Source organism: Convolutriloba macropyga, chromosome 6 (genome assembly GCF_964194025.1).
Source record: "Convolutriloba macropyga chromosome 6, txConMacr16.3, whole genome shotgun sequence".
Lineage (NCBI taxonomy): Eukaryota > Metazoa > Xenacoelomorpha > Acoela > Convolutidae > Convolutriloba > Convolutriloba macropyga.
In genome coordinates this window covers 15,639,233-15,663,933 of record NC_134473.1, presented here as the reverse complement: position 1 = coordinate 15,663,933, position 24,701 = coordinate 15,639,233, and the positions used below count along the sequence as shown (strand labels likewise).

At 35.0% G+C, this 24,701-nt stretch overlaps 1 protein-coding gene across 1 annotated transcript in view; it reads left to right on the top strand.

Moving 5' to 3' along the window:
- LOC142341516 (contactin-4-like) overlaps positions 1 to 24,701 on the top strand; it is a 63,447-nt gene that overhangs the window by 2,449 nt on the left and 36,297 nt on the right. The window contains exons 2-7 of the mRNA XM_075392503.1: positions 2,079 to 2,304; positions 4,100 to 4,272; positions 6,820 to 7,273; positions 12,755 to 12,936; positions 13,383 to 13,485; positions 24,363 to 24,526. Coding sequence (XP_075248618.1) covers positions 2,079 to 2,304; positions 4,100 to 4,272; positions 6,820 to 7,273; positions 12,755 to 12,936; positions 13,383 to 13,485; positions 24,363 to 24,526 — 1,302 coding nt within the window. The remainder of the gene's footprint in view (positions 1 to 2,078; positions 2,305 to 4,099; positions 4,273 to 6,819; positions 7,274 to 12,754; positions 12,937 to 13,382; positions 13,486 to 24,362; positions 24,527 to 24,701) is intronic.

Here is a 24,701-nt window from a genome sequence, read left to right as displayed (position 1 = left end):
CTTGTTACCGAAAAATCTTGTGATAATTATATATACAAGTATCACAAAGCTAAGGGTTGGGAGACTAATTGTGATATTTTCTCAATTTTCTTAATCTCGTCTTCTCCGTATACTGAAGGATCTTGTCTGTGAGAAAATGCCACGGGGTCACAATAGCAACGGATGTGCGCCAATCAGTGACAGCTAAACTAGAGTTTCAAAGACAAATGGAATCAAGAGGCTTCAACTTCCCAAAAATTGTTTGAAGAATTTCTGTTGCTATAAGCAAAAACTGTGGCATGTCAATTCTTTGTGATAGGAAATCTGTGATTAGAGAATTGGCTCCTGTCTGCATTTGTTATTGTTGATGTTTCTAAAATACGGTTGATATCCAAGATGTTAGCAGGTGGAAACAGCAATTCTTTTAAGGCATTGATTTGATGCAACACAACTTTAAGGCATGGATGGATTGAATAGGAGGAAAAGTTTTTCAAGAATCGTTCCTTGAGAGAAACACGTGTAGCCACTGCATTTGGAAAAGGCGATTTGCAAAAGTTTTTGGTTTTCAACAAATTGCCCTGGAGTTTTTATTTCTGTTTATCAATTAAGAAATGGTAGCATTTCTTCATGAAGTAACACTTCTTCGTCAATTCAGTTTAGCTGATCAAACATTGCGAAATTTCTCTCGGTGTCATTTCTGGTTTATTGGTTTTTAATATCTTTATTCTAAGTTCTATGATTTTGCAATTTATAAAACTCAATCCATATTGTATTTCTGATGAGGAAAATAAGAATCAAAGCTATTGAGCAGCATAACAACTGAATTCTAAAGGTTAATGGTTTCGTTCATAATACCAATCACTCTGTAGCTTGTGAAAAAAAAGTAGAAAATTGGTTTTGACTTTGACAGAGGTGCAAATTAAGTTAGCAAGCCAGCATTTCACAAAACAAGGGTTAATCATTTACTTGCAAAAACATTGGACTTTACTTTTCAAAACAGACAGAGATAATAGAAAACTTACTGGCAGTTGAGCAATATAGTTTTCATTTTTTTCTTCTACTGGCCAATAAAAACTTGACAAAAAATTGAATTTTAGGTTAAATTTGGGAAACTGTTTTACGTTGACCCACATGTTCGATGCACTAAGGTTATCGTATGACACATGTTACACAATCAGGTTCACAATTTTTTTTATCCTCGCGATAATTTATTCGGCCTGCCGCCTTTGAATATTGAACATTTTTTGTTACGATTTACGGTGACCATTGATACAATGACCTTCAATGCAATCCGAGCAAGATAAAGAAAAACAATGATAATTAACCACGTGCTGAAACTAAATGTTCATAATTTCAAACGATAATAACAAAATCACTTGGTCTTTCCTAGCTTCGGATTTTTAAGCATTAAACGTTATAAAGCATTTCTAAGCAAGTGATTCAATTAATGTTGCACCGCAACACTCTTAAATTTCCTCGTGTCATATTGCCACGCAATGCCTGAAAAAACAAACAATAAATGATTCGGTAGCATAAAGAATTTCATCAGCTTTACAAGATTAAGGTTCGGAGCTCTGTCTGGCTAAGTTTCAAGGTTTTTTTTGTTTTGCTCACCTTGAAAAAATAGCCATCTGGCAACCAATTTTTGATTTTAATGGCTTCAATAATTTGTGTTTTCGCAGATTGTTTGTTATTTCTTGAGTTTTTCTGCATCTTTAGTCCGTTTCTATGGCTTAGTCTAACCAAAGACAGGTCCTCTCAGTTTCGTTATGACATTTTAGTAAATTTATCGGGAATTATTTTGTTAAAAGCTAATGATTTTTCGGACATTTGAAATTATTTGGTTTTAAAAATGTTGATAGATGCGTGTTGTAGTTATCTATCGCTTTTTGTTTCTTGGATGGAAATTTAAATATTGTGATGATACACGAGAAAGCTGTAGTTGGAACTTTACACCTTTATATTGGAATATATTGGAATTGTAATGGATAAGCGCAATCCTCTGGAGTCTATAGGAATCATTATCAAAGCAGTGTTTTGTTCTTGCATGAAAAAAAATATTTGTTCACGCGGGACCAGTTTCGTATGTTGTGTTGCAGACAACGTGTTCCTCAACAGCCGGTGTAAAGATAGGACCAGGTGTATGATGAGTGAATGGGACTATGTGAAGGAACTGACTAGAGACATGGCTGATCAGTTCGTGGGACCCACCATCTACATCAGACCCAGGAATTTCTACTTCAACAAAGACAACACTGATAACATACATTTGGCCACATTCATGTGTGCAGCCAGACAGGATTTCGACGACATCGCATTCTACAAGTTGGTTTCTACTGAAATGTTGCTATTTTCACGTTTTGACTTTGACACGTGGCATGTGTTCTTCGTTCTCAAGCTTAGGTCCAAAATGTTTGTCAGGATCTTTTCCGTTTGTGACCCCCTTATAGAGCAAGTGTCATTACATGGTCAATCATTATGTAAAAATTTAGCACGTGAGTGGGGGGGGGGGGGGGGGGAGGTTGCGAATAATATGCACCCACTAAACTGGGGGGGGGGGCACAAACAGAAAAGATCCTGTTTGTCAACTGATGCACTAAACATTTGAAGAGCTGTAAAATTTTCTGTATATCACAAGTTAAGAAGACGGCTACATACCAACAAGTGAAAAGCTTTAATTTTTTAACCGAGAAAACACATTCGGTGCACAAAATTACGCGATTTTTCAAGTCAGGTTGTTTGGGTATACAAGCAATGTTGTCAAATAATAGTAGCCAATGAAACAATCCAAAACTGGCCACAATTTAAACGGACAAGAAACATGAAATTAAGCGCATTCGACTCCTGCTTTTTAAACTCGGCCTAAAAACCTAATTTTAATCCAGTTTTTACTCGATACGAGAAAAAGCAGTAGACTAGGTAATATGTTTGCACGAATTTAATGATTAGTTAGTGATCCAGGAGAGTTGAGAATTGGGAAAGCCGACGTGACACTCATCAATGACGCTCTAAACACTGTTCTCTTGTTGTTTCACAGCACCTATCTAAATAAGCAGAAAAAAACTGTCTGAGAAGAAATTTTCAAAGAAAAGAGTTGAGCGAAGCCGTGTTTTCAAACCAACTACGAACTTTGATAGAGTAACATATATCAAAAATTTAAACCAAGGTAAAATATTTATCAAAGACAAAATGCAAGAAAAAACCTAGAAGCAGTTATGAGAGTTGAGAAACAAATGCAAACTTTTTTATTTTCAAAATTTTTATGGTGACTTCCAAGGTATAATGCATGCAAGAAATTAGCCGTAGAATTACCAACCAATTGAAAACCAGTCTCTGGAATGCCCGTTGCGATCACAAAAAGCAAATAGTTTCTCGACATTGACATCCATAGGGGGGCAAAGCGCATCGAAAGTTGGTCTCAATTCAGATTCGTATTTTTTAAGTTTATAAGTTCTGGGAAAAATTGGCTCCTTGAAAAAATATAGCGATCAGATTCGTTTTACTTTTTTAAAAGAATGAATAAACCTTGGCAGGGAATTTTGATGACAATGCTTTTAAAGTACAAGGTAGTCAAAGATTTTTCTTTAATCAACAGTGTTTAATTACCCTAAATTTAAACTTCAACTTAATGCGGATTAATGAGAGGTATATGGTCAATCAAATAGGTCAATAGTCATGTTGGATTTGTCAAGAAGATTGGTCAAACTTGAAAAATCTGCAGGTTTTTTGGAAATAAGGAATTCTATCAAATTGTATTAAGCATTTTTTTGATATTGAAACCTTGGCTGAACAAAATAAATGATAGTGGAGAGTGAAGTTTCATCAACACAAATGAAAATCTTGAATATCTTATGATGTGTAAAAAATAAATTATCAAGATTTGTTTCATTGGGTGTTGCTTGTGCCGCGGCTGCGACAGCCTCTGATGGAGAGGTTAAAATTAACCAAGAACCAGGTTATGTTAGTTGATAGGAATAACACGTACATTTTTGGCTCTCAGAAACTGCACTATGAGATACTCCGTTCTCATTAAGTATAAATTGCTAAATGGTCATCATGTCTTAGAAATGTCTCAGAACTTTTGGATAGCTGACAACTGGCACTTGGATCAATGTTTCAGGTGGTACAAAGATGGTGTTGAAGTGCAAGTCACAGAGAAACCACACATCTCACTTGCTGGTGGTATGTTGGAGATCAACTCTCCGAAGGAAGAAGATGCAGGTGGATACTATTGTGCAGCTACCAACATAGCGGGAACATCACGTAGCAGAACCCGAAACCTCTATGCTGCATGTACGCAAAACCTTTTGAGGAAATTAGTGGATATGTTGTGATCAAGCCCCCCCCCTCCCTTATACAGCCCCCCCCCCAGTGCGCTGATTTTTTTTCCTGTTAAATATAACAAGGAGGCGCGGTAATGTGCCTTCCCAAAAAAATTTTTGCGACCGCGCATCGACATTTTTGACTTAACCGTCTAACAAATTAGGATAAGATGTGAAATTATTGTTATGAGCGCTATCCACTAACTGAAAAAATAATCTCGCATTAGGGGGCCGATGACACCCGCCTTTGACGAGACAACGAGACAAGACAAACAATAAATTAGAACAACCACAACACACAATAATTTCGGCAAAATTGATTATCCAGTTTCCCTGAAATACTCAGTAAAAGACAAAAAAAAGCGTCGAAAAACAGTAAGCAAACAAACTTGTACTCCGCCAGAAAGCATATTGGACCTTTGATTAAATAGATTCGGTAACAAGTCGTCAACATTGAGCAAATTTAAAAAAACTTCGGAAAATTCTGAACATGAATAATTTCAAGAAGCCAATGGAATCTGTCATTAGTGTGGTTAAATCATAAGGCTACAAAAGAATAACAGGAAAAACCAAAACAATTACAAAAACAATATACGAAAGCACAGTGGTCAAGCCATTGAAACCCTGAGCATTTATCTGAACAGATCTCATAAATTCGATTGGGTCTCAGTAGAATTTCAATGGGGCCTCTTCTTCAAAGCATTATGTGAAAAAAACAACGAAAGAACCACAAAGTTTTGCAAGTATCAAGAACTTTTTTGTTAAAATCGTGTCAAGGTGTTAAAATCATTAGTTAAAACGTTAATTAATAACAGAGAATAAAGATTTCTTCAACAGAAAGTAAAAATGATTGGCTTTAAATTAGATTAAGTTACAATTACTCAAAAATACAAATACACAACGATGAGGAAAAAAGCACAAATATTACAAATACCTTGAAAGTTCTTGCAAACAAACAACAACAATCATTATAACCATTTGTTAGTTTAGTTGATTAAAGAAAACACAAAATATGTTCACTTATGTGTACCTCCTTAGGAATCGAATCAGAACCAACATCGTTCGCAATATGTTATAGAAGTACAAAAAGAAACGATAAAAACACTAAAATTTGTGAGAAATTAGAGTCGAAGCCAATAAAACGATACGTCAATGAAACTCCTAGTATAAAGGTCATAAAATTGTTAGTATAATGCTTAAAAACTCTATGCAAATTTTGTCAGTAGAACGAAGATGGCATCTTTCAATAAGGAGACTATTCGACAAGCTGACCGAAATCAGATCAGAGCTTAAAAATTCACTGATTTTTTAACAAATTACATTCAAAGTCATAAAAAAATTGGGAATCAATTGCAAGCTTGAGTTAGGTTCACATTTATTCTTTTTTGGGAAAATAATATGCTCTTTGATTTATCACCGCAAAAACTTTTGATATGTGACCTTTGATTAAGATGACCACAAATACGAAAAATGGAGGCATAACTCAGGAAACCATTAAAAGTAAACAAATACACATTATCGAAACAAAAACCATACGTTTTTTTCTGAAAACAATATGTATCTGTTCATTGCGCCTTGTTTGATTGAAATCTTTCTTGGTTGTATGTAACTGACATAGAAAACAAATTAGGGCGATATGATTTTTTAAAAAAACAACACCTCGTTTTTATCCTTTTTGTTTGTAGAAGCGCCATTTTGAGAGCAAAACTAGACTTGCTATCACTGCTTGCTATATGGGCGTAGTTTTTGCAAAATTGGGAGCCATATATTGAATAATCTTATTATATCAAAAATAACTGCGTGTGTTAAGTAAATATCGATTAAAAATAGACCTCATTTGAAAGTCCGTGGCTTTTTATCAGCAGTCGTTTGGTTTTTGAAGTTGGCAAAATGGATCAAGTGGTCTTAAGAACAAATCTTGCTGCCATTTTTGATAAAAATTTCAGTCAAAAAGTCAAATCAAACTGTTCAAGAACCGTCCTTTTTTCTAGACATAACACTGCCATTCTTAATTAAAACATATTCTTAGCGCAATTGATGAAAACATGAGCAGAAATTACAGAAGTTGTGGACGAAAAATGAAAATCATGTAAATAATAGTAGGCAAGGGAATTGTGAAGCCCAGAAGTTGATTTAAAAGTATCTCAAACTAATGACTCTGCTGAAATTTGGCTTCCTTTCGCCTTATTGTTCATGTACTAAGACTAAGTGGAGTTGAAGTGAAGAAAAATCAGATTGTTATCGCTGAATTTAGCGAACATTGTGTTCTCGTAATTTGTTTGTTGAAGACCCGTCTGTTTTTCGTGGACTGTTGGTCATTATTCAGAAATTTGTCATCTGTAGCTCTTTTATACTAATTTCTCAAGTTGACTCTGTAGGAAAGCCAACAAAAAATTTGCGAATACGCAGATGAAATCTGACCAATTGCCGTTTCGAAAACAAATTATTTAAACTTAAAAAAAATAATTCGTAAACTCAGATTATTTAATTAAAATAGAATTTGGGTCGATTGTTTCAGATGTTGACGAGTTCAACCAAGGTGAACGATTCCAAGTTGTCTCCGCAAACCAAGTGGCCATTATAGGATGTGATCGACCAAACCACTTTAAGAGGCTTGACTACTTTTGGAAACGACAAGTACTGGCTCAAAATGGAACTCTGCTTAACCAGTATGAGTTTATAGAGCAGAATGAACGATTCATTATCGACGAAAACAATGGCAACCTTTATATGATTAAACCTGGTCGGGACGATTTGAACCGAGTTTACAAGTGTGTCGTGAGAAATGAGAAAGAGTACGAGCAGGAAACGGGAAGTTTTAGTTTTGTTGAGGGGCCCGCAGTTAGTGTACGAATGAGTCAAGATCTACCCACTTTGAATGATCTGTCAATCAAGTTCCCAACCGATGCGAATGCAGAGTATAGAACACGATCAACTAGGAACATAACGATGTACTGCATTGCTGATGGCGGGTAAGTTGCAAGCATATCAACATCCCAGTGAAACGAAACTTGATACACCTTGACAAGACATGCAAGATCTTGACAGTCTTGACAAACCATGGATTATCTTACCAAGATCTTGCTAGGACAAAAATTCTTAGTACATCTTGATAAAATCTTGCCATGATCTTACCAAGGTGTATCAAGAAAATTTCTTGATCAAACTTGCCAAGATCATGGTAAAGGTGTAACATGGCAAGATCTTGGTAAGATTTTCAATGATTTATTATGTTTCTTATCGAGGCTGCTTTGCCTGCTTTTTTTTCCACTAGATGAAGTGTAAACCGTTTTCTATCTTTTCATATGAAAAAGAGGCCTTGTAAACGGATTCCTCTTGTATAGATAGGCGTACACATTGATTTATGCAACGATTTTAAAAGGTTTAAACACTTTTTAGTGAAGCTGTCTTTTCACATCACTTTTTGGTAATGCATGGGCTTTTCATAACTCGAGGAAATGATTTATTGTAATTAATGAGAATTCTTCCTATTTATTTCTGTGGATGCCTCAGCATCCAACAAGTAACTCCAAACTAGCATTGCAAATAGCATATTGACCTCAAGAATGATGGCATTTTGCCAAAAAAAAAATTACGAAATAATACAATTTTTAAGATCAGTTGTTGCAAGTGTAGGTTGTATTAAAATTTCGAACGAAATGAAGTTGATACTGTAGATATAACGATCATGATTTCATTAGCAATTAGGCTTAGCGGTGTTTCAAGTAACGAAACTGTTGATATTTTGGGTGTCCCGCTTTTTCACTCCTATTCATTTAACCCCCTATCGTTTAACCCCGATTTATTCACCCCTGTATCCTTTAACCTATCTATCTTTTAACCCCTCTATCATTTCACCCCGATTTTAATCTTTCAAAAAAATCAGGATTATTAAATTAGCAATATAATCATTTGGGCATGGCCACGCCTCGCGCTAAACCATTTGATCAGAAGTATCGCGCTAAACCATTTAAGCAGAAGTTTTGGCAGTTTTATGCTAATTAAAACAATTTAAAGTATTTGAATTTTCTGCTGATTGAGACATTTAACTATTTTTCCTTAGTTTCAGCGTCTTTTTCGATCTATCTTAGATTTTTGTTTCTTTAACAAATATTTACGGATTAATATTGAGTGTATTATAGAGCTCATTGTGACTGTCCACAATCCACAAAATTTCAATTATATTGGGTGCTCCTCTTATAATTATTTGTTCATATATTCTTGATTCTTTGAGTTCAATGAAAAATCAATCTTGAGTAGGGATATTAATCATGCTGGAACAACAAATTGAGCAACAAAGTGAGTTGCTAGTTTTAGATGCTAAATTTTTCAATTCTTTAGAAAAACGAAGGGATAAAGCTTTCGGCTTTAGAGATATTTTTTCTGCTGCTGCTGTTTTTCTTGATTTGACAACAACTGCTACGAAATTCATTATTTGCTCTCATCAAAGTTTCTGGAATAATTTAGTTTTGCCCGAAATTTTCTGTCTGTTGTTGTCCTATAAACCCTTATTATTGGCAGTACATGTTTTTTTTATGTTTTCAGTGATTGACTTACGGTTTTCATAGTTGTAACATTTAGTTCAAAAAAAATTGAGCTTTGTGTGCCTGTTGCTTTTTTGTACTGTTGTTACTGAGACTGAAGGCTGATAATTCTCATTGAGTTTTTAAGGAGTCATAAGTTAGCATATGAAATAATATTACTTTAATTTTTTTCCTTGAGAAGAACTGAAGCATTATGATTTTTACCCTATCTTTTGTTTTTTTTTACATTAAAATTATTCTCATTGAAAAAAAGCATGCAACTATTTTATAACAAAAAATGATATTTGTCTTTAGTTTCAAGGAAAACGGAGTTTTGACTTTTATACTGTTTGCCCCTAGTTATCAATAGGAAACTCGAGTTTTGATGCAATTGCTAGTTCTTGCGATCACATAATACTGCTTGTAATCTCTATAATAAAAAAGTTCCTCAGCCCTAAAACTGTGTTGTTTTAATTGTTCGGACCCCTCTTGAGGGGGGGGGGGGAGGAGCTATACTTAAACGGGGTTTTTTGTTCAGACAATTTTGGCCGATTGATATATTCATCGTTGAGAGTTGAGACAGGTATCATTAGAAAGCTTGTCGGGCGTAAAATATTGAATTAAAAAGATTTTTTAATTTTCGTTTTAGGGAATTATCGAGGTTTTAACTTTTGAGAAAATAGAGTGAATTACATTGATTTTATTGACTTTTTCCGGAATTTTTGACTAAAATTTTAAAAGTTTTGCATTATTTTGTTAAAGTTTTGTAAGAAAGTGTTGTTTGCTTCGTGTTTTAAAACAGAAAATATTGTCGACCACTTTATTTATTATTTTTGTTCAAAATTCTTGCTAAATATTTCAAAATTCAGAATTTTTCATCAAAAACAGCACGAAATAAGTTTCTTTAGTCCACTTTGATTCAATTTGCAGGAATCACACGACCAAACACCACTAACACAATCTTTGTAGACTCAAAAGGGGGCTATTGCTACTTCAACTTCCGTTGAGAGTGCTCTGTAATTAAAACTTTGCCGTTTTTTGCTAACTTTACTCATTGATTATCAAAAAGGCAGCATTCGTTTTTGATTTCTTAACTAACAATTTATCTATATCTATAAAAGTTGTTAAAATAAATTTTTTTAATGAACAAACAATTTTTGCATGGCTAGTTTTGGACCAATCGTGGGCTGAAGCAATCCAAAAATAATTTGGATTGAAATCAGCCGGCCCTTTTATTAAATTAAATTAGTCGATCTTTTTATACTATGTTGATAGCAGAGCTTTTCAAATCAAAACTCAATAGTGATAGGTTCAATTGCCTTCCTAAGCAGCTCCAAATTAAAAATCATCTAGTTTTTTACTGGAAAGTTTTATGGTCGTTTTGACTTTTAAAAAAAATTGACCTTCAAATAAATAATGGTTTATTAAACTTTGCCATTTTCTAATTTTGCCAATTTGTAGCTTGGTGTCAGCAAAGAAAAACGGCTTTGTCTTTCTACTGATTTAATAATTAACCTTTATTGCGGTTTTACGCCTTAAGATATGGTTTTCTGTCTTTGATACTACTAGAATTCACATTTTTTTTATTTATAGGCAATTGCCCACTTTTCATGTTTTCTAGTCTTGTCACATTATCACGTTATTGAAAGTTCATATATCACAATTTTGGCGTTCTGAAACAAGAAAAAGTTGAATATATTAAAATCAGTAAAGATAAAGATTTTGGTTCTGACTGCTTCGACACTACTTTCTCGAAGAACCTAAATGAATTTTTTAATTTTGTTTTTAACTGTCGCTTTTACTTGTCTTTTTATTATTTGATTTTTCCTCTGCATCGACATGGCTTTATTGGTTTCAATGGAAGAATAGCTAAGCCAATGTTCCGATTTTAGTAGATAGCTGATGATGCTTTAGTGACTTTAAAAACAATTGTTCTCCAAAAAAAACCTTTTTGTTTTCGCAATTTTGTTCCTTTTGTTGTCAGTTTGTTACCTAGTCCGTTATTTAGAGGCCAAATATTACATCATTTGTGTCAATCGGAAGTGTCAAAAGGGATTGGTGCCATAAAATCTGATGTTTTTAAAGGTTTCGTTACGACTTTACTGGCTTCGACACAGGTTTTTCACACAAAAAATAAAATAATTATTCTGGACAAATGCAAGTCTCATGGGCTTCTTTTGTATGAATGAACGAACATATTCATTTATTTTCATTTGTAATTAATGGCTTTGATTACTTTGGAAAAAAAATTTTTCGAATAAAAAACAAGTGACTCTTTTGTCTACTTGTTTTCTGGTTTCATTAATGAGAGATCTCAAAATAAATTATTGGTGTTCAAACAAAGGTGCAAACAAACATTTTTTGAGGTCCAAAGTATGGCTTTACAGCTTCGAAAGCGTTTTCTGGCAAGTTTTAATTGATTTTTTGTTGGTTGTCTTTGTTGATCCTTTTGTAACGTCATAATAAATTAATTACCGACAACTTTTAATTCCTTTCCATGGAAGCATTGATAACCGTAAACCGATGGGATACTTTAGTTGATTTCTAATGTTTCTCATTACTTTGAACGTAATTGTTTTATTTTTCGACTTAACTGTTTTTCTTTATCTTCTAATTGTTACCAAGCCTTATGTTGGGCTGGTCCCATATCTTTTCTAGTAAATTGCAGGTTATTTTTTCTAGTTTCAGTTTTATCTGACGCTAATTTGACTTCTGTATTAAGCTTTGTTTTTTAAAACGGACAAAAAGTTTTTCATGCAATTAATGTTTGTTGCTGTTTTTTTTATTTTTCTGTTCGTCTTGACTCGCTTTCTTAATTTGGCATATCTCATCAATCTAATGCATCCGCCACTGAGTTTTTCGCTTTGGAGGCTATCTTTCTGTTCATACACCAATTTGTTTTGAGAAATAGTCGAATTTTTGGGTTTTTCTATCTGTTCCTCGTTTGGTAAACAATGGATGAGCGGGGTCGGAACCTTATGTGCGATCGCACATTACCAAGCCTCCTTGTTTCATTTAGTGTTTTTAGTTTATACGTACTGTTATTTACTTAGGAATCTTCTATTTTGCTATTTTTCGTGTCAATGACTTTTTCATTTTGTCATTGATAAGAACTGTTAAACGATGTTAACTTTTTTAATGTTAAGTGGAATGAAGTGGCTATGAATTTTGATATATGATTACGTTTTCTTTTATATTTCACGCCCCTAACTTTCAAAAACGTCTAAGTTTTGCAGTTTTCCATGTTTGTCGTTTTCCTTAATTTTTCTCATTTTTTGCTTTCAAAGTTGCTGTATTTTTTCTCAGAATGCGTACGGTGGAATTTATTAACTTGTTGTAATTCAGTTTTCATAATTTCACCAGCTTTAGTTTTCGGTGAGAAGGCAGTTCTGTTAATCAGATTGTTTCTGCTTTTTTTCGCATACATATGTATGGTAATATTGTCCAATGAAATCAAAGTGTATTATTCTTTTAAGTTTGTTGGTACTTGAGTAATTAGTCAATTATATTTCTTGTGTTGAATGAATAGAATTTGAATACAGAATCTCATTTTTTGTTGTTTTGCAAAATTGGTGTATATTTGATAGAAATGCATTTTTCTTCTTGAGAAATACATCAGCTTGATATATTTTTTAACTAAGGGTTTTTCCTAGTTCAGTTTTTGGCCGGACTAGTGAGATTTTAAAAATACATCACTGGTGTACTTATATGTTCATGTTTTGGAATCCATCAAGTTTCCTTGACAATCCATTGCTCTGTTTTACATTGAAAGTTTCCTTATACTGAAGCAAGCTTATAGTTAAGCCAAAAATATGGATGAGCGGGCTGGGAACATTACGAACAAAAGCACATTACCGAGCCTCATTGTTTTTATTCTTATTGAAAGTTTTGATCTCAAACCTCAAATATTATTGTTTGGATGTTGTTTAGGTACGATCTGCTCACGTACAGTTGGGTAGTGCCTGACCCGGATGCGGGTAACTACTACTACAGATACCAGGGAGCCAAACTGGAAATAATTGGGGCCACTCTCGACAACAATGGGGAGTACGAATGTTACGTCCGAAATCAGGAGAGGGAAAAGTCCATTGCTATGAAGTTGTATGTTTACGGTATGTCACTGTCTTGTCAAATAAAAACACTTTCAACATAATTTCTAGATTTGGTTAATAATCTTCTCGAATAAGTTCCTCGGAAGTTATGAAAATTAGCCAACTTTACAAGTTTTTTACTGAAGTTTTTTTTTACAAATGAGTAACATCAAGTAAGCAAATATAAGCGCACCCATGTTGAAGTCGACTTATTAAAAACTGTTTTACTTTTTTTTCCGCGAGGAAAAACAAAATATTTTCATTAGCCCATGTGAACAAGTCAATCCGCGTTAATGAAAATGGTTGTTACATAGATAATTATAAAATTTTTCTCAGTGTAACAGATGATCATAATCTACCGGAATAGTGGGGGAGGGGATGGGGGGGGGGGGGGTTCTGGAGACAAAGCATTGTTCGACTGAAACGGGAATTTAACAAGAAACGTACAATATGGTTGGTTTGATTAGAGCGTCCGAGAATAACGAAGAAGCTGGAGAATTTGGAGGCAAGAGCGGGTCAACAGTATACACTTAGTTGTGAGGCGAGTGCTGAACCTGCACCATCATACAGGTTTGTACTGCAATCAATCATACTACATACAACGTGGTAACACTTGGTAGATAAACAGTAACTCGTTTGTATAGCTCGGAATAATCGTTTCCGTATTTTTTATTTTAAAAAAGAAATGTGAATGCTCATCTATTGCTAGCTGTTATCATTTTTAGCTAATGGCGAGAGCCTATAAGTCAGATCAGAAAATGGATTTCAAACAATTCAGAGCGTTTTCGTAACTTGATGGTTCTTGTTGAATTTTGTGGTGTCAACAACACCTTATTTTTCTGATTTAGAAAAAGCTTTCATTTCAATTTTTTGTTACTCGCTTGAGGCTGTAGTTTGCAGCCATAAACCATTGCCGACAAATGCAGTTCACTGTTCAAAAAATGTTAAAAAGAAGTAAAAAAAACATCAGATCGTTGAAAAAACCGTCGGTTTAAAGCATTCAGTATCACAACTTATAGCAAAACAGCTTAGATTTTGCGATGGTTTTCAGTTTTCTGTAGTTGGTTCTTAAATTGTTTACTTTGAAAGAACAATAGTTCACAAATAAATCTGTGTGATTTTTCGGTTAACTTAAAATTAAATTATAATGAAATTTCATCATTATGACCAGGATACATGCAGTGACGTATTTTTGATTGATTGTCTTGTACATTAATATTTTTAAGTTGCAAATTGCTTTTTTAAACCCACGTTGGACAAAAAAAACAATATTGCTCTTTAGTTATTCAGGCAAGTAACAATTTGATGGTTCTGTAGTTTCTTTAATAAACCATCATTTTAAAAGTAGAACCTGTAGTTCTGTAACCTGTTTTTTTCGTAATCTTGTTATAGATAATAGCTCTGATGGCCTATGATCAAATTTTTTGTAGCAAAGTTGCTAAATATGAGATAGAATAAGCAGCATATTTCTCGCAAGTACTGGCAAAACTCAGAAAATAATTGGGCAGCACTACAAATTAAGTTCAATTTGCTACCTCTGCTAATTGCTACCAATAGTAAAGTTTTTGAGGTATATGAACAGTATTGAACCTGCTGAAAATTCTTCATGTAGCATACGGAACATGCCAACTAGCATTTCAGTATGATTTTTTTATAGCAAGCATTTCATTTTCCTTGAGGATGCCGTCCGTAACCGTTTGTCAAAAAAGTCCGGATCATGTTATAGAAGCTGTTTGATAGCGTACTGTTTTTTTCAAAAGGTGCCATTATTTCAACTTTATAGGACACGCTATAGTTAGGCTCAGAAATTGCAACACTAGCTACCGTTTGAAAAACGCATGACATGCAAATGAACAACGAAATGCAGATCTCTGCATGTTTAATTGCTTTTGAACGAAGTTCATAGCAATTAGTGTGAACGTGTTGGTCTTTTTATGCTAAAATTTGCGCTTGACCGTGTTGCTCGTTTCTTCTAGAACATTCTTTGACTTCTCAGGTGACTTTTTCACGTTTTCGTTCTTTTGAGTAATCTTTATTGCTCTCACTCCAAAGTAAAGTTTGTTGCTGAAATTGATTGCAGTGTATCAACAACAAGCGCCAGATAGGTGATTGGGCAGTGCTTCTGGTGAGTGATCGGGAGGTCCATGGTTCGGATCCCAGCGTGGGCAAATGTTTTTCCACCCGCCTGTCGTTCGAAAGCAATAATTCAGACATTAGTCGGTTTATGTTTTAAATTTGAACTTTGACCTTTGAAATAGATAGCGTTGCAACTTTATGGGACTAACTATACCAACAAGTTGTTTTAGATTACTAATTTTTTGTATGTTCTTTTGACTGTTTTTTTGTCCGATCATTGGTCAGTTGAAAGCCAGTAACCAATCAGTTCAAAAACGTTCAAAAAACAAACATTATCAATTAAACGCGACGTATTTGATATAGTCTGTCCCATAAAGTTGAAATAATCGAATGTTCGAAGAGGTCCAAAAACATGCAATTCAGTGTTAATATGGCCATTTTAATGCAAAGGATTTCCCTTTTCATCTTTTTTTGTCTACATGTTTTCAAATTGAATTTTCACTTTTGAATTCTGTGCAGTGAGTTTTGGAAACATTCGGTTATTTCAACTTTATGGGACAAGCTATATATTTACTTAAATTTCATTATTTGCACTTTTTCCGATCTTTCTACGTGAATTAGAACGTGTTTTATACGCTTTTTGGCATCTATATATTAATTCAGTGTCGATATAAAAGGCACCATGTTTAAGCTCCTAATCTTTACATGTTTTAACAGCCCCTAAACATGCTTTTCGGCAAAAAGCGACTTGTAACAGTCGAATTCGAACCGGGGTCCGTGAGTTAAGAGGCAAAAGCGCAATGAGTTGAGCTAAGAAACAGATCAGCCGCGTTTTTATCTGGATTTTTGTCCATTAAGGTCGCATCCGTTTCCACTTTCTCCAATTCCCTCCTTTTTTCACAATTTTTTGTGCTCCATGCCTTTCTCCTGTCACTATCTATCTTGTATCAATCTACCTATTAAAAATAATTTGAATACCTATACCACAATATTAAAGCTCCTTATCTTCACATGTTTTAAGGCCTCTTAAATAAACATCAAAGCGTTTTGATTCGCATGTATTTTGAAAAAGGTTAATGACCGAAAACTTGACCTTGCCAAAAAGTAAATGACCGAAAAGTTACCTATGCCGTAAAGGTCAATGACTGAATACTGAATGTAAAAATGGTTCATTGTTCGAAAAGCTGCCTATGACCGAAAAGCTGTCATCTATATCTATATATTAATTCAGTGTCGACATAAAAGGCACCATGTTGAAGCTCCTAATCTTTACATGTTTTAACAGCCCCTAAACATGCTTTTCGGCAAAAAGCGACTTGTAACAGTCGAATTCAAACCGGGGTCCGTGAGTTAAGAGTCAAAAGCGCAATGAGTTGAGCTAAGAAACAGATGAGCTGCGTTTTTATTAATTCAGTGTGGACATAAAAGGCACCATGTTTAAGCTCCTAATCTTTACATGATTTAACAGCCACTAAACATGCTTTTCGGCAAAAACCGACTGGCAACAGTCGGATTCGAACCGGAGTATGTGAGTTCAGAGTCAAAAGCGCAATGAGTTGAGCAAAGAAACAGATGAGCCGCGTATTTATCGGGATTTTTGTCCATTAACGTCGCATTCGTTTTTCTATTTTCTCCAATTCCCTCCTTTTTTCACAATTTTCTGTGCTCCATGCCTTTCTCCTGTCACTATCTATCTTGTATCAATCTACATATTTAAAATTATTCGAATACCTATACCACCGTATTTAAGCTCCTAATCTTCACATGTTTTAAGGCCTCTTAAATATACATCAAAGCACTTTGACTCGGATGTATTTTGAAAAAGGTCAATGACCAAAACTTGACCTTGCCAAAAAGTAAATGACCGAAAAGTTACTTATGCCGTAAAGGTCAATGACTGAATACTGAATGTAAAAATGGTTCATTGTTCGAAAAGCTGCCTATCACCGAAAAGCTGTCATCTATATCTTCTAAAAATTAATTCAGTGTCGACATAAAAGTCACCATGTTTAAGCTCCTAATCTTTACATGTTTTAACAGCCCCTAAACATGCTTTTCGGCAAAAAGCGACTGGCAACAGTCGGATTCGAACCGGAGAATGTGAGTTCAGAGTCAAAAGCGCAATGAGTTGAGCTAAGAAACAGATGAGCCGCGTTTTTATCTGGATTTTTGTCCATTAAGGTCGCATCCGTTTCCACTTTCTCCAATTCCCTCCTTTTTTCACAATTTTTTGTGCTCCATGCCTTTCTCCTGTCACTATCTATCTTGTATCAATCTACCTATTAAAAATAATTTGAATACCTATACCACAATATTAAAGCTCCTTATCTTCACATGTTTTAAGGCCTCTTAAATAAACATCAAAGCGTTTTGATTCGCATGTATTTTGAAAAAGGTTAATGACCGAAAACTTGACCTTGCCAAAAAGTAAATGACCGAAAAGTTACCTATGCCGTAAAGGTCAATGACTGAATACTGAATGTAAAAATGGTTCATTGTTCGAAAAGCTGCCTATGACCGAAAAGCTGTCATCTATATCTATATATTAATTCAGTGTCGACATAAAGGCACCATGTTTAGGCTCCTAATCTTTACATGTTTTAACAGCCCCTAAACATGCTTTTCGGCAAAAAGCGACTGGCAACAGTCCGATTCGAACCGGGGTCTGTTAGTTAAGAGGCAAAAGAGCAATGAGTTGAGCTAAGAAACAGATGATCCGCGTTTTTATTAATTCAGTGTCAACATAAAAGGCACCATGTTTAAGCTCCTAATCTTTACGTGTTTTAACAACCCCTAAACATGCTTTTTGGCAAAAAGCGACTGGCAACAGTCGAATTCGAACCGGGGTCCGTGAGTTAAGAGGCAGAAGCGCAATGAGTTGAGCTAAGAAACAGATGAGCCGCGTTTTTATCTGGATTTTTGTCCATTAACGTCGCATTAGTTTTTTTACTTTCTCCAATTCCCTCCTTTTTTCACAATTTTTTGTGCTCCATGCCTTTCTCCTGTCACTATCTATCTTTTATCAATCTACATATTAAAAATTATTCGAATACCTATAGCACCATATGTAAGCTCCTAATCTTCACATGTTTTAAGGCCTCTTAAATATACATCAAAGCGTTTTGACTGGGATGTATTTTGAAAAAGGTCAATGACCGAAAACTTGACCTTGCCAAAAAGTAATTGACGAAAAAGTTACTTATGCCGTAAAGGTCAATGACTGAATACTGAATGTAAAAATGGTTCATTGTTCGAAAAGCTGCCTATGACCGAAAAGTTGTCATCTATATCTTCTATATATTAATTCAGTGTCGACATAAAAAGCACCATGTTTAAGCTCCTAATCTTTACATGTTTTAACAGCCCCTAAACATGCTTTTCATGCAAAAAGCGACTGGCAACAGTCGGATTCGAACCGGAGTATGTGAGTTCAGAGTCAAAAGCGCAATGAGTTGAGCTAAGAAACAGATGAGCCGCGTATTTATCGGGATTTTTGACAATTAACGTCACATTCGTTTTTCTACTTTCTCCAATTCCCTCCTTTTTTCACACTTTTTTGTGCTCCATGCCTTTCTCCTGTCACTATCTATCTTGTATCAATCTATATATTAAAAATTATTCGAATACCTATACCACTATATGTAAGCTCCTCATCTTCACATGTTTCAAGGCCTCTTAAATATACATCAAAGCGTTTTGACTCGGATGTATATTGAAAAAGGTCAATGACCAAAACTTGACCTTGCCAAAAAGTAAATGACCGAAAAGTTACCTATGCCGTAAAGGTCAATGACTGAATACTGAATGTAAAAATGGTTCATTGTTCGAAAAGCTGCCTATGACCGAAAAGCTGTCATCTATATCTTCTAAATATTAATTCAGTGTCGACATAAAAGGCACCATGTTTAAGCTCCTAATCTTTACATGTTTTAACAGCCCCTAAACATGCTTTTCTGCAAAAAGCGACTTGTAACAGTCGAATTCGAACCGGGGTCCGTGAGTTAAGAGTCAAAAGCGCAATGAGTTGAGCTAAGAAACAGATGATCCGCGTTCTTATTATTTCAGTGTCAACATAAAAGGCACCATGTTTAAGCTCCTAATTTTTACGTGTTTTAACAACCCCTAAACATGCATTTTGGCAAAAAGCGACTGGCAACAGTCGGATTCGAACCGGGGTATGTGAGTTCAGAGTCAAAAGCGCAATGAGTTGAGCTAAGAAACAGATGAGCCGCGTTTTTATCTGGATTTTTGTCCATTAACGTCGCATTAGTTTTTTTACTTTCTCCAATTCCCTCCTTTTTTCACAATTTTTTGTGCTCCATGCCTTTCTCCTGTCACTATCTATCTTTTATCAATCTACATATTAAAAATTATTCGAATACCTATAGCACCATATGTAAGCTCCTAATCTTCACATGTTTTAAGGCCTCTTAAATATACATCAAAGCGTTTTGACTGGGATGTATTTTGAAAAAGGTCAATGACCGAAAACTTGACCTTGCCAAAAAGTAATTGACGAAAAAGTTACTTATGCCGTAAAGGTCAATGACTGAATACTGAATGTAAAAATGGTTCATTGTTCGAAAAGCTGCCTATGACCGAAAAGTTGTCATCTATATCTTCTATATATTAATTCAGTGTCGACATAAAAAGCACCATGTTTAAGCTCCTAATCTTTACATGTTTTAACAGCCCCTAAACATGCTTTTCATGCAAAAAGCGACTGGCAACAGTCGGATTCGAACCGGAGTATGTGAGTTCAGAGTCAAAAGCGCAATGAGTTGAGCTAAGAAACAGATGAGCCGCGTATTTATCGGGATTTTTGACAATTAACGTCACATTCGTTTTTCTACTTTCTCCAATTCCCTCCTTTTTTCACACTTTTTTGTGCTCCATGCCTTTCTCCTGTCACTATCTATCTTGTATCAATCTATATATTAAAAATTATTCGAATACCTATACCACTATATGTAAGCTCCTCATCTTCACATGTTTCAAGGCCTCTTAAATATACATCAAAGCGTTTTGACTCGGATGTATATTGAAAAAGGTCAATGACCAAAACTTGACCTTGCCAAAAAGTAAATGACCGAAAAGTTACCTATGCCGTAAAGGTCAATGACTGAATACTGAATGTAAAAATGGTTCATTGTTCGAAAAGCTGCCTATGACCGAAAAGCTGTCATCTATATCTTCTAAATATTAATTCAGTGTCGACATAAAAGGCACCATGTTTAAGCTCCTAATCTTTACATGTTTTAACAGCCCCTAAACATGCTTTTCTGCAGAAAGCGACTTGTAACAGTCGAATTAGAACCGGGGTCCGTGAGTTAAGAGTCAAAAGCGCAATGAGTTGAGCTAAGAAACAGATGATCCGCGTTCTTATTATTTCAGTGTCAACATAAAAGGCACCATGTTTAAGCTCCTAATTTTTACGTGTTTTAACAACCCCTAAACATGCTTTTTGGCAAAAAGCGACTGGCAACAGTCGGATTCGAACCGGGGTATGTGAGTTCAGAGTCAAAAGCGCAATGAGTTGAGCTAAGAAACAGATGAGCCGCGTATTTATCGGGATTTTTGTCCATTAACGTCGCATTAGTTTTTTTACTTTCTCCAATTCCCTACTTTTTTCACAATTTTTTGTGCTCCATGCCTTTCTCCTGTCACTATCTATCTTGTATCAATCTACATATTAAAAATTATTCGAATACCTATACCACCATATTTAAGCTCCTAATCTTCACATGTTTTAAGGCCTCCTAAATATACATCAAAGCGTTTTGATTCGCATGTATTTTGAAAAAAGTCAATGACTGAAATTTTGACCATCTTGAAAAGTGAATGACCGAAAATTAACCTATGCCTTAAAGGTCAATGGCTGAATACTGAATGTAAAAATGGTTCATTTTTGGAAAAGCTGCCTATGAACGAAAAGCTGTCATTGTCGGGGTAATTTATGCAATAAAAGTCAATGACTGGATAGCTGCGGATGTTTTTAATCGGAACTTTTTACGCTGAATGTTTGTGTGACCAATTTTTGAACAATCTTTTGCTTCTTTTTTCAGTTATGCTTGATCTCAGTCTCATAAAAGTTTTGAACAACTGAAGTTTAATTAACTGAATCTTTTGTTGCCAGTTTTTTTTCAAACGTTAGGCTCTGAAGAATTCGGTCTATTTTTCTTTTTTACTTTCGAAGGAAGGTCTTTTTTCTTCCGTTTCTTTCTTTCTTTGCTCCTTCTTTTTCTTTTTCTTCATTTGTTTTGTTTTTGGTTATTTTTCTTTTTCTCTGTCTCTTCTGATTTTTACCTTTCCTTTCACTTTTGTCTTTGTTTTTTCCTTTCTTTATATCTCCTTTTCTTTTGCTTTTTTCTCTATCTTTTCTGTCTTTCTGCTTTTTTTTCTGCCTTTTTCTGTATTTGTCTGCGTTTCTTTTCTCTTTTTTATTCTTTCTTTTCTCCTTTTAGTTTTTTAATGGTTTTTCTCTTTTTCGTTCTTCCCTTTAGCTTGTCGTTCTTTCCTCTTTCCTCTCTATTTCTTTTCTGTCTTACTGTACTCTTTTTTTGCTTTTCTTTTCACTTTGTTTTCTCTTTTCTGTTGTTTTCTGACTTTTTTCTCATCCTTTCTCTCTTTTGTTCCTGTTTAGCTTCTCTCTTTATTGTCTCGCTAACTTTTCTGTCTTTCTTCTCTCTTGTTTTTCTCTGTCTTTTCTGTCTTTGTGTTTTCTTTTCTCTCATTTCCTTCTGATAGTATTTTCTTTCTCTTTTAGTTTTTTGTTTTTCTTTTCTGTCTCTCTCGTTCTCTTTTTTCTCCGTTCTTTCTGCTTTCTTCTCTTTTTTTTGCTTTCTGTCGTATTCCTTTTCCTTTTCTGTATTTCATTTCTCTCTTTTCTCCATTGCTTTTGTCTGTTTTTTTTCTGTTTTTTTCCTGCCTTTATTTGTTTTCATTCGTTTTCTTTTTCGTTCCTCTGTCGTTTCTGTATTTTCTCGTTCTCTTCTCTTTCCTTTCTGTTTTTTCCGCTCTTTTGTGTTTTTTTGTCTTTCTTTTCTCTCTTGATTTCTTTTTCTTTTTTCTTGCGTTTCTCTTTCCTGTCTTTCAATTCTGTCTCTTTTCTCTCTTTCTTTTAATTCTTTCCTTTCTGTTCTTTCCTTTCTTTTCTCATTTGTTTCTTTCTGCTCCCTCTTTCTCTTCTTTCTCTCCTTTCGCCTTTTCTCTCTCTTTCTCCTCATGTTTTTCTCTCTTACTTCTCTCTTGCTTTTTTCTTTTCTTGCTTTTCTGTCTTTTGACTCTTTTCTGTCTTTCGTTTCTCGATTTATTTTCTTTTGTTTGTCTTTCTTTCTCTTTCTTTTCTGTCCTTTTTTCTTTTCCCTCCTCTCTCTCTCTTGCTCTTTTTTTTGTTTGTTTTTCTTTCTCTGTTTCTTTTGTCTTTTTTGACTTTTTCCTCTTTCGTCCACCCATCTTTTCTCTCTATTTTGTCTTTTTTTCGGTCATTTTTTCTCTCGTTTTATCTTGCTTTTCTCTTTTTCTCTTCCTTTCTTTTCTGTCTTTTTTCTCTTTCTTTTGTCTTTTCTGTCTTTCTTTTCTCTCTTTTTCTTCTGTTCTGTTTTGCTGCCCTTTTTCTTTTTTCTGTCTTTCCTTTGTCTTCTGTCTCGTTTCGCCCTTTCGTTTCTTTCTTTTCTCATTCCTTTCTGTCTTTGTCTTTTTTCTCTGTTTTCTCTCCCTCCATATCTTGTTTCTTCTCTTTTTTACGCTCCTTAAAAATGCAGCCTAACGAATTACATGCGTTACGCTACGACACCATGTAGAATTTTGTTATCTGTACAAGTCTTAGCGCTCCCTAATTGTAAGGGTCAGCAAAGCCGAAAAAAGTTGAACACAAAGTTGCTGGGACTTGGAGGTATTATGCTAAACCAAACACATCGGTAACGTAACGTAATACCTATGGCTGTTGAACGAGGGGCATGTGTTCCAGCCCGAGGTGGTAGAAATTAAATGAATTTTAAAACTTCTATTTTTCAAATGATCTTGTTATACTTTTGCGGGCCTGCTAGTATTTTTTAGTTATATATCTCAGAAATAGCGTATATACTTTGTAACATTACTGAGATATCAATAATATTGGTGACTAATCTTGACCCGATAATCTCGGTGGCTCCCGATCAAGTTCAGTGAAACTTAGAAACTTCGCTGATAAGTTCTGTTAAATCCCTTTAATTTCCATTTTTAGCTTACAGTCAATCCGGTTACCCCCGTCCGACGTTACCGAATAACCCATTAGCTAAGTCAGGAAGTTATAATTAGGTGTTAAAAATATGAAATCCTTTCGGTAATGCTGGTAGCTTTCCCTCCAGAAAACAAAAATAAAGTACGAGGTAAAATTTATAGGCTACCCGTTGCTCTCGGGGAAAAGACTACCCAGGCTCTGCTTTTAGACCATGACAAGACGATTTTTCAGGTTTTGCCCCATGATCAAATCTTTCCACATCCAGGAATCTTTGATCAGTTACGAGGCTTTGTTGATACTGAAACCGCCTGTGGTCAGACTGTTTTCCAGGATCAGACCACATTCTATTGTTTCTGAAATGCATGTTCTTGAATTGTTTATTTTGTATAAATTTCAATAAATATATGCTATTCTGAGATGAGCATTCAACTTGAGTTTGTAAATTCATTTGAGAACTCTGAAACCACTTTTAGAGCTGCCACCCACCGTTTTTATCGATAAAACTGTTGTAAGTCATTACCAGTTAGAGTTCAATTAAAGCATATACTTCTGAGCCTTTTGAAAAATTGAACTACCAGTTTTCGCGACTACCAGTAGCCATCTGAGTACACCCTTGTCCAACCATGGTTCACACCTTTTCATGTGTTTTTTGAGTTGAGCGTTACCCCAAGTCTAAATTTTGTGGGACCCTGTTAATTCAGTTGAACGCGGAAGCAAAGACAGAGATGGTTTATTAACTTGGTATAATTACTTAGTTTGATTTGCTGCATTTTGCCTGATTCAGACATGTGTTTCGCTATTATCAGTTCTGTTTAAGTGGTTTATTTCGCAGCTGTTATATGCGGAATATACCGGCTGTTAGCCGAGAATCGGGCAATTAAGGCAATTAATTACGCCACCTTTCTCTTCAGTGTTATAATTTAGTAACTGTACTGGAGTTTATAATAACTGGGTATGTGCTCCGCTTAGTCACAGTCTATCGGAATTAGACACGCAGCCATTTGGAACATTTTTGCTGCTGTTATCAGCTATCCTTTTCTTCCACATTTCAGACCGTTCTTCTAAGAGCAAGCAGCGGTGCTAATTTTTGAGTCACTTATTGGTCACTTCTTTTTGAGTGTGTAAGCTTGAACTACCTTTGTTTGTGTAGATGGTACTACAATGGAGACTTAATAACACAGGGTTCTGGTCTGAGTCCCAATGGAAATGCACTTGAGTTTGAACAGCTGAGGGAAGAGCACTCTGGGATGTACCAGTGCGAGGCATACAATGAACATGGCAATGCCATGAGCACTGCACAGGTCACAGTCGATGGTTAGTTCTCTCGTTCATAGCTAATGTAGATAAACATAGCTACTATAATCCTTTTCAGCAATGGTTACGTGACTCTGAAGTCACTGATAACTTCTGGCGTTTATCGAGAACCGTGAAGCGGTTCGAGATATTAAGTCAGAATTTCGAAGTGACTTCTGCAGAGTCACGTAACCAT